The following is an 18,576-nucleotide window of genomic DNA, read 5'->3' on the forward strand; positions in this document are numbered from 1 at the left end:
GAGTTAGTTGATCTTATTGTAAAAGAAGAAATTGTATATATTATTGTTGTAAATGAAATGTTCATTAGCGAAAATTATATTTGTTCTATTGCATAGCAACTTCTGTTAAGAACCAACCTAGTTAAAAGCCATTTGTAAATATTCAGATATTTAAAACGACTAAAAATCAATAAAGACAAGTTGTTATTTAACCTAAGTGATAAGTTTAGAACACTTGAAGAGTTCAGAGTGTACAAAATTTGTTTGGTAAAATAAAACCAAAATACTTCAATTGGATCAAAATATAGAAAGTTTAAAGATTTTCAGATCTATTTGATAGAACATGAAATCCAAATAAAAAAAAAATGTTTTAGTTGTCTTAAATTGTTTTCTCAACATCATTCCAATTATTGGAATATTGTTCAAGGTCACCATGTGCTATTTATTTCCATAAAAACTTGCATAAATTGATAAAGAGTTATTGAATTAACACTATAAACAAGAGTTGTTTAGACAGGTCAGATGCATCTTACTCAAAGAGTTGAGAGTACCTCGATGTAGTGGGAGGAGTGTATGACTTTCTAGCCATTATTGAGAAACAAGTATGGTGAGAATAAGATGCATTCCTCATATAGTTTAAATAATAAATCTATTGTACATTAACATGTTTACAAAGATTCTCTAGGCTAAAGTGTTTGAGAATCTCCTAGTAAAACTAGGAATACCAAGTTAATAACCTAGGGCAAGTGAGAGAAAAATCTGGTATGAGATACTGTATTGTAAACCATGGGTATGTGATGCCCTAATTTATTGTATTTCTCTGAAAAACTCATAAACCCAGTTTTATATATTTGGATATATAAGTTACCACTGGAGTTTTAGTCTAACTGGGAGTTTGTTTGGTTTTATATCCTAAAACTCGTGGTTTGTAAAAAATAAAACTTATTTTGAAAATTCAATAAGTTGTTATTGGATATATGAATTGTTTATTTAGTTTTAGAAATCCAATAAACTAAAAGATCCATGACTATTACACGAGTACTTAAACTTTATGTGGAGACATAAAAGTGGATCAGGATCGAGTAAATAGTCAAAATGATCTATAGTATATGAATGAGGTTGGGTGTCTTATTCTGGTAACACTATTGGATGCGGCCCACTCTATAATTGTTACAAAGGGTTGTAAAGTGCTACAAACGATGTGATCCTAATTCGTACATATTATGACATGAGGAGTGGAGGCGTCCTATATAATGAGTTTGTACAAGATCGGACCACGAAATCAGTCACTCTTACTTTATAACGTTGTTTACTATTTAACACTGACTATTTAAAAGCAATGACCTAGGTAACTTGATCTTAATCTTGATCTAACTATGAATTCCTGTTTATTTAGGATTATCCTTAGATTTACATAGGTGAGGGTTAGTTGAATAGCGTTGGCTCAGTAAACCTCCATTTCAGGGGTAAGACTGGACTAAATTAACCAAGTAGCTCACACTATTCTCACTTGATTTTTTATTCAAATCTCCAAGCATGAGTTGCTTCTCATGCAGCCTTCTCCATTACATGATTGTCCTGCAATAAATAAGGAAGATTGAAGTGGAAATTGGGCATGCATCAGTTGAGTTTTTGCTGAAAAACTTGAATTGAAAAAGGTGTTCTTCAAGAGGGTGCAACAGTGAGCTTCTTTTCCAAATTCCCTTCATTCAAACTTATTTTGAGTCCCACGACTCAATCTAAAGCTTCAAAAGAATAGTAAGGAAGACCTTGAGGTGGTTCACAACAAGATTTGGAGGAAATTTGCAGCTAAATTCGAGATTAAGTAGGTTCTACAGAGGTATATTTTAAAACCCTCTTATTATTGTATGAGCATGCTTTATTTATAGCCAAAATTAATGAATTAGAATGTTTGTTGATCCTTGTTGCTTCTGCTGCATGTTGATATACTCCTACATGAACATATTTCTTGGATTGTTTTACTATGATTTTTTTAGGACCATATTGAACAAAATCGTGTGGGAACGTCTCATTCGAATAGTATAATTGACGATGCAATTAGTAGAGTTTTCGGTCCCGATCATGGCCACGTACGAGGTTTAGGATTTGGTGTGACTATATCGAAGGTGTCTACATCAACTCAGAAAGATAAGACTATTACGTCTCTTGAAATAAAATACAACAATCTAATGTTAGATGTAGATGAACTGAAAAGCGTGGTAGCTTCTTTAACAAAGGACAAGTTAAATCTACCCTAACTCTCTTTATCTATTTAGATTGTGTTTTATATAACATTTTAAATATGTTATTTCTATGGGAAAAAATGAGCAAACAAAATTTCAATAATCCTGTTAGAGTATCAACATTGTCAAATATTCCAACTCCATTCTAAATTCCTCACTGGTAAATTCATTTATAAATTCTCTATCCATTTAGTAATCAAAATTATTATTGTTTGAAGATTTTCTAACCATATTATTGGTGAAAAAGTGTAACTACCTACAATCTCCAAAAGTATTTGCTACTAGATTGGGTTGGTTCAAGAGAAGTTATTGTTGAAGGTAGATGGCCTTCTAATGATCCATCAATCCTTGTTAATCACATACCTCTTGGCTCGAATGCAGTTCCTGTGTGGATTGATATGGTAAAAATAACAAATTCTTTCTTATGGAGGCTTACATCCGGCATTATTGTTATTGACGATGTTGTGGGCACTACTGTTGCATGGCCAATGGATAAAGTCAAGCTATGTAAGAAAATTTATTTACTCCCTTGTGAATGAATTATTTATTTAGTTCTTTAGATCATGATGATTTATAAAAGCTATTTTGTTTTATTTTTTTTATTAGGTGATTGGTATGACAACAAACATCAGAGCTACATATTTTTTATGGGAGAATTTTGGTATTACTATAATCTAAACATCTCTTTTGATTGTATCAACTTTTTGGGATTATATATGTAGTCGTTTTATTTGGATTAAGAATTTACAACTTGTTCTATTAGGTAAGAACTTTGTTAGAACATACTTTCACTAAAAGAATTCCGGGCTTTAATGTCGGTTTTAAACCGACATTAAAGGACTTTAATAACACTATCTTTAATGTTGGTTGCAACCAACATTAAAGCCCTTTAATGAAATTTGCAACCGACAATGAAGCTAGGAAAAAGAATTAGTTCTTAATGTTTCAAAACCAACAATGAAGCTACGAAAATTTGTGAACAATAACAAGAAAATTGGAACAATCATGCTGTAACACAATTAATAATGTTCATTTTTCATAATTTGATAACTTTGGACGTCCATATATATTAATTTTTGTGATTTTTAAAGACTAAGGAAGAAAATAAAAGTAAAGGCATCAATGTAGACAAGTTAAGAAAATAATGTTTCTGAAAATTTCTTTAGTTTTATCTAAGAGTGTCAATAGCCAGCTTATGTTTGATGATGAAAGCACAATAACGGTAATTTGAAAGAATAGAGAAACTAAAAGTTACTGCACTATAGCGAAAATAAAAAAGGTTTAAGCCTCAAAGTCATAAACAAGCCCAAAGATAACAACTAACAACCAAGTTCAATAATAAAAAAAAACAGATACATCAGACATTTTTTCAATGATAGTGTAAATATTGAAGCAAGAACTAAAGGGACAATACAAGCAACATAAGGAGTAGAAACCATATGGATGGTAAAAAGCCCCACTTTCAAGTGTCATTGCAAGGAAGATTATGGGGCTTTCCAATCTTGCTACCCCATTATTTGATATTTGCATTCAAAAGTTAGAAAATCAAGCAAAACTCATTTGAGCTCTCCCCTACACTCCCATATATTCAAGTAATCTTACCTTACACTCAAAGTAATCTTACTTTACACTCGAAATAATAAAAATCATTAAACTCAACCAACTTATTTAACTTTTGAAAATAGACCTAAATGACACTTGAACACATAATAGACTCAAAACAGCAATTCAATCACACAAAGAGATATAAATCAAACTTTAGTCAAACACAATAGGCTCAAAAATAAACTTTAATCACAGATAGACCAAAAATTCAACTTTCAAAAAACATAAATGTGAGGCCCACTATTTTTAAAGAATGACAAGACAAAGGCTTCCATCACTATTGATATTTTGGTGAAATACTTTATTCTTAAAAGTAACTTGGATCAACAAACAATATACAATTTTTAAACCTCACAACCCTATTGAACAAAAAACGAAGACAGTACCCACTGAATCATCTTGAACACAGATCATCGAATGCAACAAACAAAAAGATAATAAATATTCCTATTACATATGTGTGCGAGTTGAAATTATTTTGTTTATATAACTAAATTTGGGACATCAAGAAAATCCTTGCATCGTGAAGTGAATATAGCATAACCTACAGCTCGATACAATTATGATACAATTTTTCTTCATGCTTATAGAGAATAAAATGACATTGCAAAAGTGAAAATAAAAAATAAAAAAAATGGAAAATGTTACAATAGAGCAAAAGCCAAAACACGTAGGAAAGCAAGAAAATAGAAATTTTCACCCAACCTACAGCGGCATAAATTCAATTTTGCTATCAGTTATGAAATTGAATGCAAAAAATAACCAAAGGAACCTAATAAAAAGACCCAAATCCTAAAAATTGAGCAAAATCCCATAAATTATGAGGAAACCCTAAATTCTTAAAATCAAATAAAATCCCAAAAAATGTCTCACCTATCGTGGAGATATTATCTCATTCAAAAAAAAAAAAAAAAGAAAAAGAAAAAGAAAAGAAAAGGGAAATCTGAAGAACAGAAAAAAGGGGAAAAATTTACCAGGAATCAATTGAAAAACAAAGAATGAAGGTCAAAATTGGATTGTGATGAAATTCGATGTTGTTTCTCTCTTTCTTCGTTTCAACCATCTGTAAAGTGAGGGATGTGTGTGTGAAAAACCAAAAATCATACGTCAGAAACAAAGAAAAAAGATATATTGAGAATTGTTTTTCTGCAAATCAATTCCAACCAATTGAATTACCTCTCTTCCTCTCTTGATTTCTCTGATGTAATTTTCTGACCTTTCTTTCAATGAATTCACTTAATATTGGTTTATGGAATTTACATCACGATTATTTTCAAATGGAACAGCAAGGAGAAAAGAAGAGACAAAAAAATCCTATAAGGTAATTTTGGAGAAAATAAAGCCCTAGCTAAAAGAAAAAAAAATAGAGGAGGATTTAACTGTAGACTAATGAAAATCAAAGAAAACATGGGAGATTTATGAAAGAGTAAGAAATTTACCAAGTGAGTAATGATGGAGAAGAAACTGGAGATGGATTGTTGTTCAAACGCATAAGGAGAAGGAGATGTTGTGAATGAATATGGAGAATGAAGGGGGGGGGGGGGGGATGAAGCGGGAAATGAAAAAAATCGGGGGAGGAAGGGAAGTTGATTTTGTTTTGTGTTTTTTTTAAGGCGGATCTTTAATGTTGGTTTTAAACCGACATTAAAGGTTTACCTACAATGTTGGTTTAAAATCGACATTAAAGATCCACTTTTTTTTTTTTTTTTTAAAAAAACAAAATCAACAATATACATCCGGTTTCATTTTTTCCAACCGACATTAAAGCCTAAAATTCTTGTAGTGTTTGATGACTATATCTAACCTTTTGAATAAATACAGTTTTTTATTTCTTTTGTACGCTATAAATTTGAAGATTTTGGTTATAATTATGATTGTAGAATTAGATAAAATGTGAATTACATCTTTCTTCGTCTAGAAATAATAATATGGCCAAGTGCCTTCTATAAATATATGTTTATAATTAATTCTACAATAATATTTGCGAAAAAAATTGTAAAATCTAAAAAATGTTATTAAAAAGTGCTATTAAAGATCAATTAGCATTGTTTTTACTACTACATGATATGCTATAGCATTAAAATTCATGCTTGAAGATGGGGTATTGATAGCTTTTTTTTATTACGATAAAAAATGCTAATAAAAATAAGGGACATTCAATAGTGTGTCTGAAAGCGCTATATAACGTCTTTTATAAAATTTTTTATTGCTATGAAAACTTTTGATGGTACTTTTTCCAATACAATGAAACGTTTCTATAACATTGAACTAAAGCTATCATATGTCAACATTCTATAACGATTAATAGTTGTACAAAAATGCTATGGAAAGTTGAGGTTTTTTAATAACATCGGCTACGATAGCATTTATAAAGCGGTATGAAAACTCTTTTATAGCATTTTTACAATGTTATTAAAAACGCCATCGAAACATTTTGATAGCTTTTTTTATAGCGTTGGAAAAGTGCTACCATAACATTTCAATAACATTTTTTTAGTATCAAATAAATGCTATGGAAACGTTTTGATAACACTTTTCTAACGCTATAAAAAATGCTATCAAAATGTTTCAATAGCATTTTTTAACGTTATGAAAAGTTTTAATAACATCATCTATGTGCTATCAAAAAGAACTTTTTATAATGTTTTTTTATAGTGTTCAAAAATTGTTATGGAAAGTCATAGATTTTCAATAACATGGATTATGACAGTATTTTGGAAAATGTTATAGAAAGTCTACGATAGCGTTTTTTTTAATGCTATAGAAAGTCTCCTAAATTGTATGAGTAAAAGAGCAATCTTCTTCTCTTATCTCTTGATTTGTATTATAAGCGTCTACTGACCAACAATTTGAGATATATGGGTTCTTCTTTTTTTTTTTTTTTTTTTTTTTAAATTATACCGTACGTGTAAATTTAGACCTTAAATTTTTAATTTTATAACCAATTTGAACAGAAAACCTTGCACAAATGTTTCGACAAATTTTACCATTTGTTGAATTTGATTAAATTCACCGAGTAAAAATCTTTTAAAACTCACATAAATATCATAAAAAATGAAGTATTGCAAAAAACTGAGTTCGCAAAAGGAACGGTCATTGTACGAATCTCCCAAAACCCAAACTTTTTGCTTAAAAAATCCAAGTTTTGTGTCAAAGTTTCCATAATTTTTTAGATGCACCAATTTATTTCAGCAATTGAACACGTTCAATTGTAAATTTATCAATGATTAATGAGATTTTGTAAATATTGCAAATCTATATACACATATCTGATTTCCATTATTTTTTATTCCAATTTCATTCCGTTAGTGTATCACCATAATGTTAGAATATCTGACATACTTAATCTTTAGTATATCATTCAATGAATATGAAGTATATAACCGATACATTAGTTTTTATATTCCATATTGTGGCCGTGCATTTGTTATTATAATTCGTGAACTTAATTTTAATCATTATTCATTTGTTTCAAAGTATTGTTTTTTTAGATATATTATCATCGACTCATATCAATTCAATTCATATATATCTAGTTATTAACCATTATCATCAATTTATAATTGTTCAATTTGTTGAATGTTCATCACATAGTCTTAACATTATAATCCCCATCTATTCCCAAAATAAATAATTAAGATCTCGTTTGATAATCATTTAGTTTTTAGTTTATAGTTTTTGAAAATTAAGCCTACAAACGTATTTTACACCTCTAAATTTCTTATTTTATTATCTACTTTAGACCAACATTTTTGAAATCAAGACTTATTTTTAGAATTTGAATGAGAATTTTATCCTTGTGCTTATATGTTATTCAATAAAGCCTAAATATAGCTTATATGTTCACACACACTCAATATAACCAGAAGAATTGACTTGATACATATATATTTGAAGTAAAATTTTACACAAAATTAAAGAACATAAACAAAATGAATAATTTTTCAAAAGTACGTGTCAATGAGTAGACGTTGGAATAAAAAAAAAAAAAAAAAAAAAAAAAAAAAAAAAAAAAAAAAGAAGCATGTGTACAAATAAGATTTAAATTAAACCAACAAAATAATTTAAGAAGATTTTTGAAATTAACACGTTGATGCACATATCATGGACTGTATATATCTTTCTAGATGTGCATTCCACTCATAAAAAAAAATCAAATATTTTTTTTGAAAAAGAAAAAATCCAAGAGAATTTTGGTCAATCTCGTCGTCGGCGACTTTCTCGAAGAGCTTGAACTTTAGGATCTGTACCCAAGAACTTGGAACCCAAGTCAGCTAATGTTTTGAAGATGGAAGAATTAGCTGATCTCCAAGATTGAGGCACTTCTTCATAGAGAAAAAGGGTAATGTAAAGGGTTACACAAATTATGGAAACACCGGCAGTGATGGCAAAAAGTACCCAAAAGCTGTCGATACTGAGGCGGGTGGAAGATATTTCAGCGGCTTCCGAACTTGAACATTCTTTCACCTTTTTGAACCATGCATTTTCAATCTCTCTTATTCTATCGCCCTCTGTTACCTTCAAAATTGCTCTTGAAATATCCGGTACTAATGGCGATCCTATCGGAAAACCCTGCCCAATAAATCATGAATTAATATTTTTAGGGTAATTTGTAATGAAAAGCAAAAAACGAAAATAACGAAAGATGAAAAGAAAAGAAAAAAATTGCATAGAGAATAAATGTTAATATTGAGTTCTATATTAATTAAAGTGAAAAGATTACAAGTACTTATAGGGAAAATAAAAACTAACTACTGATACACTAACTATATTCCACTAACACACAAAATTCTCCTCCATCAATCTCACTAAGCTATTAGACCACTTCCCTCCAATTTAGATGATATTACCCTAAATAAATGTTGTTAACTTCTATTAAAGAAAAAGACTAATTTAATTATTGTATATTTGCAAATTAAGTTTGCATTGATTTTCAACATAATTGTCCGAAATAGTCCTCCAAGTTTTTTATCCTTTACAAAGAGGTCTCTCGACATTGATCATGGCCAAAATGCACCGAGATGAGCCATTAGAACAATTGGCCAAAAACATTGTCCCCACAAATGGTTGATTTGGTAAGTGCGAGAGAGAAAAGAGAAAGATATAACTTACAAAACCAAATCCATCGGCTTTATAGGTGGGCTCTGTGGTGGTATATTGGGAGCAATATTTGGCAAGAAACAACTTAATATAAGGGATTTCATCCACAGCAGCAGAAATTCCTCCATTGATGCTTCCTTTGAGAAAAAGTTCATGCATTTGTTCTGGTGATTGGTAAGTTTTTAGTTGGGAATCGTGGAACTTCAATGACCTAAGAATCTCATATACGAAAGAACCTCCTTGATACCCGATGTTCTCTCCATTTTTAAGAAGCTGGTTTATATCAGTTACTGTGGGTTTGAGCTCTTGAACTGTCAAAAGTGAGGCCAAACTTGCAGTGTAACTTTGTGTAATTATGAGAACCACAAACAACCATATTATCACCACAAATTTTGTCCCGTTGTTGTATGTATGTTCTCCTGAAAATTTATAAGATTATCCAAAACAACAATCAAAGATCAATAGATAACATAAACAATAGAGAATTGACACAAAATATTTACATGGTTCACATAGTGTGTCAGCTACGTCCATGAACCGAGAAGAAAACGGTTTTATCACTAGAGAGAAAATATCAGATTAGAGATTAAGAGGCACAGTAGAGTTAGAGAGTTTATATAATGTATTCCCTTAAATAATATAAATATGAATATAACTTAGGTTTTAGGATTGTTGTATCCATATCCCATCATTGGGCACGGACTTGATCCATTTAAAGCGTTGGATAATATATCCAAGATATTACAAAAAATATTTTATAAAAAAAGTTAGAGATGGGCGACGTACGATGGGCGAAAACCATGGTGGAAAATGAGTACCAAAGGCTGGTAGAAATCTGGTCAAGAGCACGCCCATTAAAGTCCTCGTTGACTCGATGTTCAAGTATCCATACAATAATTGCCACGAACACGAAGAAGCTGCCTATGACCACCCATAACTTCCAAGTAAGAGGCTTTAAGAAAACCCACGCGTTGGTGTTCTTGCTGCTCTTCATTGGCACGACCATAGCTACGCCAGATTCTGTGAATGGCAATGTATAGTCTATGTACTCAGACCTATTGGCTCGGATCGTTATGTCACCCACAACAGCATCAAATTTCTGTTCAATCAAAACCATTTATTAAAAATTTAACAAGAAGAAAAACTGTGGAACTACCCAGACTACACACCAATAAAAATATGCCATGTGATAGATTTTTTCTTTTTTAAAATTGGATTAGTTTTATTTTTTTACTACGTGAGGAAATGGGATGCATGAGAATTAAGTGCAACTCGGACTGTATCTAATGATCGTCCGGTTACCAAAATGCTTTAATCCATGGGAAATTAAACTTTTAATACATACAACAACAAAACGGACATTCCATAACACATAAACAATAGCAAATTTAGAGAAGAGAGAAAAAAACAATCACTAAAGCTAGAAACACACACTTTTTGCATAAAAAAAAAAGGAGTTTTTCAAATTTTTTTGAATTTTATAATAGTTTTTTCATGTCATTAATTTATGATTGAAAAAAATAGTCAATAATAATTTATAATAGTTTTTCGAATTTTATAATAATTTTTTCATGTCATTAATTTATGATTGAGAAAAATAATCAATAAATGTATGAAAATGGAAAAGGAGCGACTTTGGGGAGAAAAAAACACGAAAAATACATCAAATTGATTTTTAGTCTTAAAATTATGTTTATTTTTTTTTCCTAATTTTTAATTTTAAAGAGTCAACGGAATTCTTAATCAAATTTAAAAATTAAAAAAAATTAAAAAAAAAATAATTTTTTTATTGTTTGAAAAGGATTTTAAAAAAAAGTACGAAAACAACTAATCAAAACTTTATTATTATTATTTTTTTTTTTACAAAAAGGAAAAACCAAGGCCTGATTTGATCATAGATTGAAAGCATTATGCACAAAATATGTATAAGGAAAATCAAAAGTTTGATACTAACCCCAAGGAAGAGCTGATGAGTCAAGTCATTGTAACTACCACCAGGGTGTGCATTAGATTTGTCAGTAGGAATAAACTCATAAGTAACAGCATAAGGTAAAGCTTCAACCACAGCCTTGAACACATCTATACAATATCCACTCACTTCCGTTACGTTTGTTTTTGGATCACGAACCACATTCACAAACTCCCAAAATCCATCTTTTACTGGAACCCCAACTCTTAACTTCTTCCCATTCGTTGGAATCTCCCACCCTTTTGGTGCCTTCTCTATGTCTCCTGGCCAGATGATCGGTCTCAACCCATTTGAGTACCGTAGATTCGTCGTCAGCCCAGTTTTTGGCGACCAAAACCCGACGCTCCTTTCATCGTTACCAACCACGTTCATTATCTCAAAAACGAAGGATTGTAATTGGCCATTGACGAGACTGAACTCACCAGCTAACCCTCTAAACCTAACATTTGACAACGCGTCTCGCAGCTTGGCACCATTTTGATTGACGCCGAGGTTGTACAGATAGTTTGATGGACACTTCATTTTCATGTTGGTAAAAGTAACATTATTGGGCTTGCTATATCGAAGATTGTTGATACCGGCCTTCTCGACCGCGATGGCTAGTGCCCAAGCTGCATCATAAGCCCATAACCCAAACACATTTAGCTCAGGAATTTCCTCTATGGTTGGATAGTAGCTTAAAAATCTCCTCTGCCAACCACGTTTGAAGGATTCAAGGCGTTTGATTCCTGGGACATAAGTTCTTAATCCCAAAACTCCTTGCATTGATTGATCAAGAATTGAAGGTTCTATCGAATTGAACTCGTTTGTGATAGCATCCGTTATTATCCAAACGTAGCCTCGACCCATCATTCCCTTCTTTTTTGCCATGGTGAAGAGTCTTGAAGCAAGGTCAGGTAACATGTGCACCACAAATACTCTAGTTTGCATTGTCATTAAATTGGAAAGTTTTAGGTCGATCTCGTCATCGGTGGCAGTGGGAGAGATGAGGCTTTGGTATGGCACGTTCGCATCTACATCTTGCAGAGCGTCGACAAGGTAAGGGATGATACCCTCACCAAACTCATCGTCGACGTAGATTGGGACAACTTGTCGCCATTTGAAGGTCTTGATGATTGCTGCAATGGCTTTCACTTGAAAGGAATCAGCTTGGGCGACTCGAAAAAAGAAAGAGCTGCGATGGGATGTGAGAGAAGGTCGTGTTGCTGAAAACGAGATGATCGGAACTTGTGCTTTGTCTCCAACATCGATCATGAAACTTGCTTGCATCGAAGTGGTTGGACCTATAATGCTTTGTACTTCCTCTTTCTTTATCAAATCTAAAGCTGTTGTTCAATACATTCATTCATTTGGCTAGTTTACAAAACCTTTATTTTTTATTTTATTTTTTGAAAAAGATATGTAATGTGAGTTAGTAGGCACACCAACATATCCCAATTATGTCAACACAACTTTTATTATTCAACGATGTTACATCTTTTTTTAAAAAAATATATTTTTAGTTTCTAAGTTTTGTACAATAAATCATTTTCAAACTTACCTTTTAGAATCGTACAATCAAAGTTTTACATTTAGAAAAGAATTCAATATAGATATTTAAAAGTAAAATTTAATAGAAGAATGGTAAGAACTATGAATATTCTGATCATCACTATCGCTACCCTTCTCTCCTTTTGATTTTAGTAAACTTCTATAATTGATATAACTATCAATAATAGTATTTTGTCATTGATAGAAGACTATATGATAAAAACATCAATGATTAACACGTCAATATGTTTTCAAGGTGGTAACATCCTTGAAGCGTATGATAGATCATAATGTTGGTAGCAGTCTATCACTAATAGACCATATCATTGGTAAGAGTCTTTCAATGATAGAAGTCCATCGCCGATAGATTTTGCTATATTTATAATTTTTTTTAAAATGGTGTTATACTGTTGGTTATTATGACAAAAAATGTTATCAATTGCAATTACCCTAAAAAAAATATGTGACAAACGAACCTGCGGCAGCTGCACCAACAACCGTGCCATTGGAGTCAATGGTGTTGAGAATCACTCTTGTCTTGTAATGACTCCGAGAAGAATAGAAATCAGCAAGAGCCATTGAAATACAACTTAGACCCATCTTTCCAAAAGTAAAATTAAAATTCAAAACGACGCCCACCTTCACTTTCACTCCCACCGCCGCCTCATCCTCCTCCGCCGCCAAAGCCAGTAATATGTTAAGGAGGACAACGATCACCAACACCCCAAAACCACCTCTCAAACTCTTCTGTTCTTTCCCCATTATCGTTTAGCTTTTTTTTTTTTTTTTTTTTTATCATTCCATAGCGTTAATATATAGGTGGATGGACTATGTATTTATAATACAACTGAATTTCAAGAACGTGGGAGGAAGAAACTAGTTGAAATATTTCTTACTATTTTCAGTATATGATCAATTTCAGAAAAAAAAAAACGAAAAACGAAAGAAACAATATCATGTATGGTATGATATGGAGATTAATGTGTATTGATCATACCAAATCAAACTCACTTTGTTTCTCACCTAACACCATAAAAGGATATATATATATATATTAATAAAGTGTCAACTGTCAAGTTGCCAATAATAATGTATATTTTAACTTAAATTAATATTCTCTCTTCCTTTGTATACATAAAGAACAAAAACTTTAATATTCAATTAAATCCTAACTGCCCATTGCTTTTAATCTATCTCCAGTCACGATATCTCTCTCTCTCATTATGAATGACCAAACGTTTTATTAATTTTAGTTAAACGATATGTAAGAAAATTTAACTGATAGTTTATATTTTATGTCAATTAGGTTGGATCATAATCGATAAATTTTCTTATTATTCAAGAAATTTCTTGGATACAAATTTGGACCATTAATCTTACACTTTCACATCTATAAGGATAATTAGAGTCATTGGATCCTTCACATCAATCAAACACAAATCGGAGCCATTAGATTTACTTGATGACCAAGTTTCTTTAGGCTATAAATAGGAATGACTCATGGTTGCCAAATCATTCCAAAATCTCCAACAAGTGAACTAAGTGTGAGAGATAAACTATAAAAAAGCTTAGTATTTAACATTTATTCATCCACGTAAAATAATTTATCTCTATTTGTAAGTATTTTTTATTTGAAAAATAAATTAGGAATAAATTAAGAAATAATACCTAAAACACTCCGAGCTCCTCATTCTTCTACCAGGTATTTTGAAATATAGGAATTTTTTCATACATGGAAAAAATGTCAAATTATTTACTGAAATGATAAAAAAAAAAAAAAAAAAAACACTAATAGACACGACTAAACTTCTATCAGAATTTATCGTTTGTTATCGCTGATAAATACTGATAGACTTCAATCAACCTCTATCAAAGAAGATTAAAATTTTATTATTTTATATAAAAAGTTTTCTTTATTTTTCAAAATGTTCCCTTTGATACATATATATTTGAAATTTTTATAGATAGGCACGATCAGTTCTTTCAAAACCAAAATAGTAATCTAACATTGATTAAGTTTTTTAAATGCAATTTGCAGCTCAAAAAAGTTGGGGGAGTTTATATAATTCATTGGTCAAACGGTTTAATCATTCACTTTATCATGATTTTATATTTTCAAATTTGTACCATTGATCAACTTGAATAAGTTATTAATGCACAAAAAATGGACCTCAATCACAGTATTACTAAACATTAACAATTTAAGATAACATAAAATAAGATAATTATTTTTTTTCTTAAAAAAAATTATTATAGTTTTAAGAAAGTCTAAGCTACAACATATATTTCTTTTTATTAATCGTATGTGATCACATACAGAAAAATAGAACATTACAAGTAGGCAGAAAAATTAAGAGACGAAAATTTTAAAATTTCCCCAACAAATTATAATATATGGTGTTTCTCCATAAGCTTTCTACCTTATGAAAAATGTAATTGAATGAATGAGAGGGGAGAATTTGTTTTATTTATTTTTTAATGCTTTGACTTTATTATTTTGAGGTAAGATTATTAGCAACTTGGGAAAGTTTTGAAGAAGGAAAGATTTTGATAAAGCCTTTGGTCTTTATTATTTTTTTTAATTTTAATTATTTTTTAAGTATACAAGTATTAGCTTGCCAACGTTGTGGCTAATTTCTTTTATATATATCCGACACTTATTGATATCAATTTCATTAACATCTAGTTGGTGTCCTTTTTCGTTGTTCTTTTATATATATAGGTAAAAATCATGCAAATATTTCAAGTGGCATGTTAGGCAGTTCCAGCTTGAAAATTAGCAATGAAATTTGGTAATTCTCCAATAAATATGGTTAGTGAATTTTTCTCAGAAAATGGAATAAACCACTAACTAAGAATGTTTTCAAAAAACATTTTTTTTATTTTAAATTAGTTTTATAAAATTAATTCAAAATAATTAAATAGATAAAACTAATTTTTAATTTAAATATTAATTTAATATCTAAATATTAAATTAATACAATATCACCAATAAATCAATTTTATATTTAAATCATAATTTAAATATTAACTGATTTTCTAATTTCGTTTAATTTCAATTAAAATAAACGTTTATAATTGTATCATATATAATCAATTGAAACCTAAAATTCATACATCAATACTCAATTTTTTATTCCAATTTAATGAGCTAGTAGAGAGATCTAATTGACCTACAGATCATGGGCTCCAACGATCTGTAATTAATTCGTTAAAACTCTTTAATCGAATTAATTACTATTCGTTAACTATCAAGACACACAACTATAGCTCGATAGTTGCACTTTCTTCATTGTAGATATATTTCGGTCTATATAAATCATAATCAGTAAGTCGATCATTCACAGGTTGTTCGTATTTACAGTTGGATCAAAATTATCGTTTCACCCCTGAAAAATACATCTTGTTCCTTAAGTTCCCACTAACCCTCTAGTGAACAATTCAATTCATAATACTACTTATGAATCATGTTCTTCTTTATCATGAGAAGGTGAGACCCCGATTGTTCAAGACCTAGAATCAACACTTAAGAGAACAACTCATCTGCTAACCCTATAATGGGTAGGAGTGAATTTCATCTTGCAAAACTATGTTCTCAGCTATCCATCTAGTCTTATCCCCAAAATGGAAGGCTTATTGAGAAGTGCTGTTGGACTACTCTCACCCATGCATATCAAAGAATAATCCCGAATAAACAGGAGTTAATAGCTAGCTTAGGATTAAGATCGAGTTATTCTAGGTTACTTAAATATGAAATAGTTAGTTTTAACAGTAAATGGTCGTTGTAAAGAAAAGTGACTATTTCGATGATCCAGTCTATATGAAAACTTGCATAAAATGCTCCCACTTACATGTCTTTACGTGAATGATTTATGGATCACATCATTTGTATTACCTATACAAAATGGGCCGCATCCTATAGTGTTACCATGATGAGATGCCCAATTTCATCAATATACTTATTAGACCATTTAGGCTATGTAATATTTAACACGAACTGTGAGTTCTAGGACATTCCCAACAGGATGTGGATGGAGAATCTGTGTACATGGGGAACATTAAAGCCTATAAGATCAAAGAGGTTGGTTCAGTATCCTTGAAGCCAAAGGATGGATCAATCAAGCTTCTAAAAAATGTAAGACATGTACCTTTACTTAAGAGAAACTTGATATCTCTGGGTATTCTTGACTCCATTGGATGTGAGTGCAGAGGAAAAGGTAGAGTCCTTGAGGTGATTAAAGATTCTAAGATTGTGTTGGTTGATGAAAAGGTCAATGACTTTTATATTGTGAGAAGAGTAGAGATGATGATAAATGCTTACACAGTTTCAACAGCAAGCTTAACAGAGTCTGACTTGTGGCACAAAAGACTATCTCATATTAGTGAAAAAGGGGTGCAAGCACTATCCAAACAAGGTATACTGCCCAAAGATATCAGTGAACACCTTTCATTTTGTGAGCACTACATTCTAGGGAAAGCAACTAGACAAAGTTTCACAAAATCTCAGCATACCACTAAAGGAACATTGGATTATGTCCATTCTGACCTCTGGAGATCATCTCCTATACCAAGCCTTAGTGGCTCAAGGTATTTTCTAACCTTTATAAATGACTTTTCTAGGAAGAGCTAGATATACTTTCTTAAAACTATGGACTAAGTTTTTGGGAAGTTTGAGGAATGGAAAGCCACGATAGAAAACTGAACATCTAAAAGGTTAAAATACTTTGAAATCGACAATGGGCTTGAGTTTTGCAATGAATATTTTGACAAATATTGTAGTGAGAATGGTATAACTAGGCATAGAATTGTGAGGTATACACCTCAACAAAATGGGGTTACCGAGAGGTTAAATAGAACCATAATGGAAAGGGTTAGATGTTTGCTCTCTGATGCTATTTTAAGTGAAAATTATCGGGCAGGAGCTGCATCCTACACAATGTATACCTTGAATAGGTGTCCTCACACAACTTTAGAGTTTCTTAGCCCTGAGGAAAAGTGGACTAATTATCCTCCTAACCTAGATAACCTCAAGGTCTTTGAATATGTAGGGTTTGTTCACCAAAATAAGGGAAAGTTGAAAGTCAGAGTAGTCAAGTGCATGTTTGTAGGCTTTACAAAGGGTGTCAAAGGGTTTAAAATGTGGCATCTAGTTGAGAGGAAGTTCATAGTGAAGAACAGAGACATCACTTTTAGGGAAGAAGAGATGTTTATGCAAAAGGAGAAAAAGCTTGAGGATAAAGGTAAGTCATCCAACACAAGAATTGAGGTGGAGTTACACACAGAGCAACCAATAGAATCTAACCTACCTAGTGACACATGAGAAGTTGAGGAAGATGCAGGGGAACAAGAGGAGACCGTAAGTGAACAGCCTGATTTAAGTCAGTAGGTCTTAGCTAGGGATAGACAAAGGAGAACCATTACCCCTCTAGTTAGATATACTGAAATAAACTATATGAATTTGGTTTTAAATGTAAATGAGTTTTCAAACTTAAGAAAGGAGTATCCTGTGATCAAAAGCCTAGGTATAAAGCAAGGTTCATTGCAAAGGGGTTTACTCAAAGAGAAGGAATAGATTATTGAAAGATTTTCTCTCTAGTGGTCAAACAAACTTCCATAAGACTTCTTCTATCCTTAGTTGTTCAAAATAATTTAGAATTCTATCAACTAGATGTGAAAACTGCCTTCCTTCATGAACATGTAGAGGAGACAATCTATATGACACAACCTAAAGGATTTGAAGTTAAAGGAAAAAAAAATCTCTATTGCTTATCAACAAGTCAATCTATGGGTTAAAACAATCACCTATGTGTTGATATAGAAGATTCAATGACTATATTTCTAGCATTGGATTCAAAAGAAGTTCATTTGACATATGTGTTTATGTAAATACAGGTTCCTACAAGGACAAGGTTTACCTACTCATATATGTGGATGACATGTTAGTGGCAGGTAGATCCAAAGAAGATATAACCCATGTTAAAAACCTCTTAAAAAGGGAGTTTGATACGAAGGACTTGGGAGAAGCAAACAAGGTCCTAGGAATTGAAATCCAAAAGAACAAGTAGGAGTCTGTTCTAAGCATAAATCAGTCTAATTACTGTGAAAAGATCCTAAAAAGGTTCAACATGTGTGATGCTAAACTTGTGAGCT

The 18,576-nt window shown here is 31.3% G+C and overlaps 1 protein-coding gene across 1 annotated transcript; it reads right to left on the reverse strand.

The window, feature by feature from the left end:
* Nucleotides 1–8,024: 8,024 nt before the first annotated feature.
* On the reverse strand, nt 8,025–13,143 carry LOC120075464 (glutamate receptor 2.5-like). Its single transcript, XM_039028879.1, has 5 exons — nt 12,903–13,143; nt 10,882–12,221; nt 9,714–10,026; nt 8,940–9,346; nt 8,025–8,399 (listed from the first exon to the last, which is right to left on the reverse strand). Exons 1-5 carry the CDS (start codon nt 13,024–13,026, stop codon nt 8,025–8,027), a joined length of 2,559 nt encoding a protein of 852 aa, XP_038884807.1. The 5' UTR covers nt 13,027–13,143.
* Between the last annotated feature and the right edge of the window lie 5,433 nt (nt 13,144–18,576).

Source organism: Benincasa hispida, chromosome 4, assembly GCF_009727055.1.
Source record: "Benincasa hispida cultivar B227 chromosome 4, ASM972705v1, whole genome shotgun sequence".
NCBI lineage: Eukaryota > Viridiplantae > Streptophyta > Magnoliopsida > Cucurbitales > Cucurbitaceae > Benincasa > Benincasa hispida.

What these genes read in the sequence shown, in the direction of transcription:
- LOC120075464 (XM_039028879.1), bottom strand. Translation starts at nt 13,026, where the DNA reads ATGGGTCTAAGTTGTATTTCAATGGCTCTTGCTGATTTCTATTCTTCT. An exon ending in CACCATGGTTTTCGCCCATC is followed by an intron (nt 9,347 to 9,713) that starts GTACGTCGCCCA and finishes ATAAATTTTCAG; the next exon opens with GAGAACATACATACAACAAC. An exon ending in AAGCCGATGGATTTGGTTTT is followed by an intron (nt 8,400 to 8,939) that starts GTAAGTTATATC and finishes TTTATTGGGCAG; the next exon opens with GGTTTTCCGATAGGATCGCC.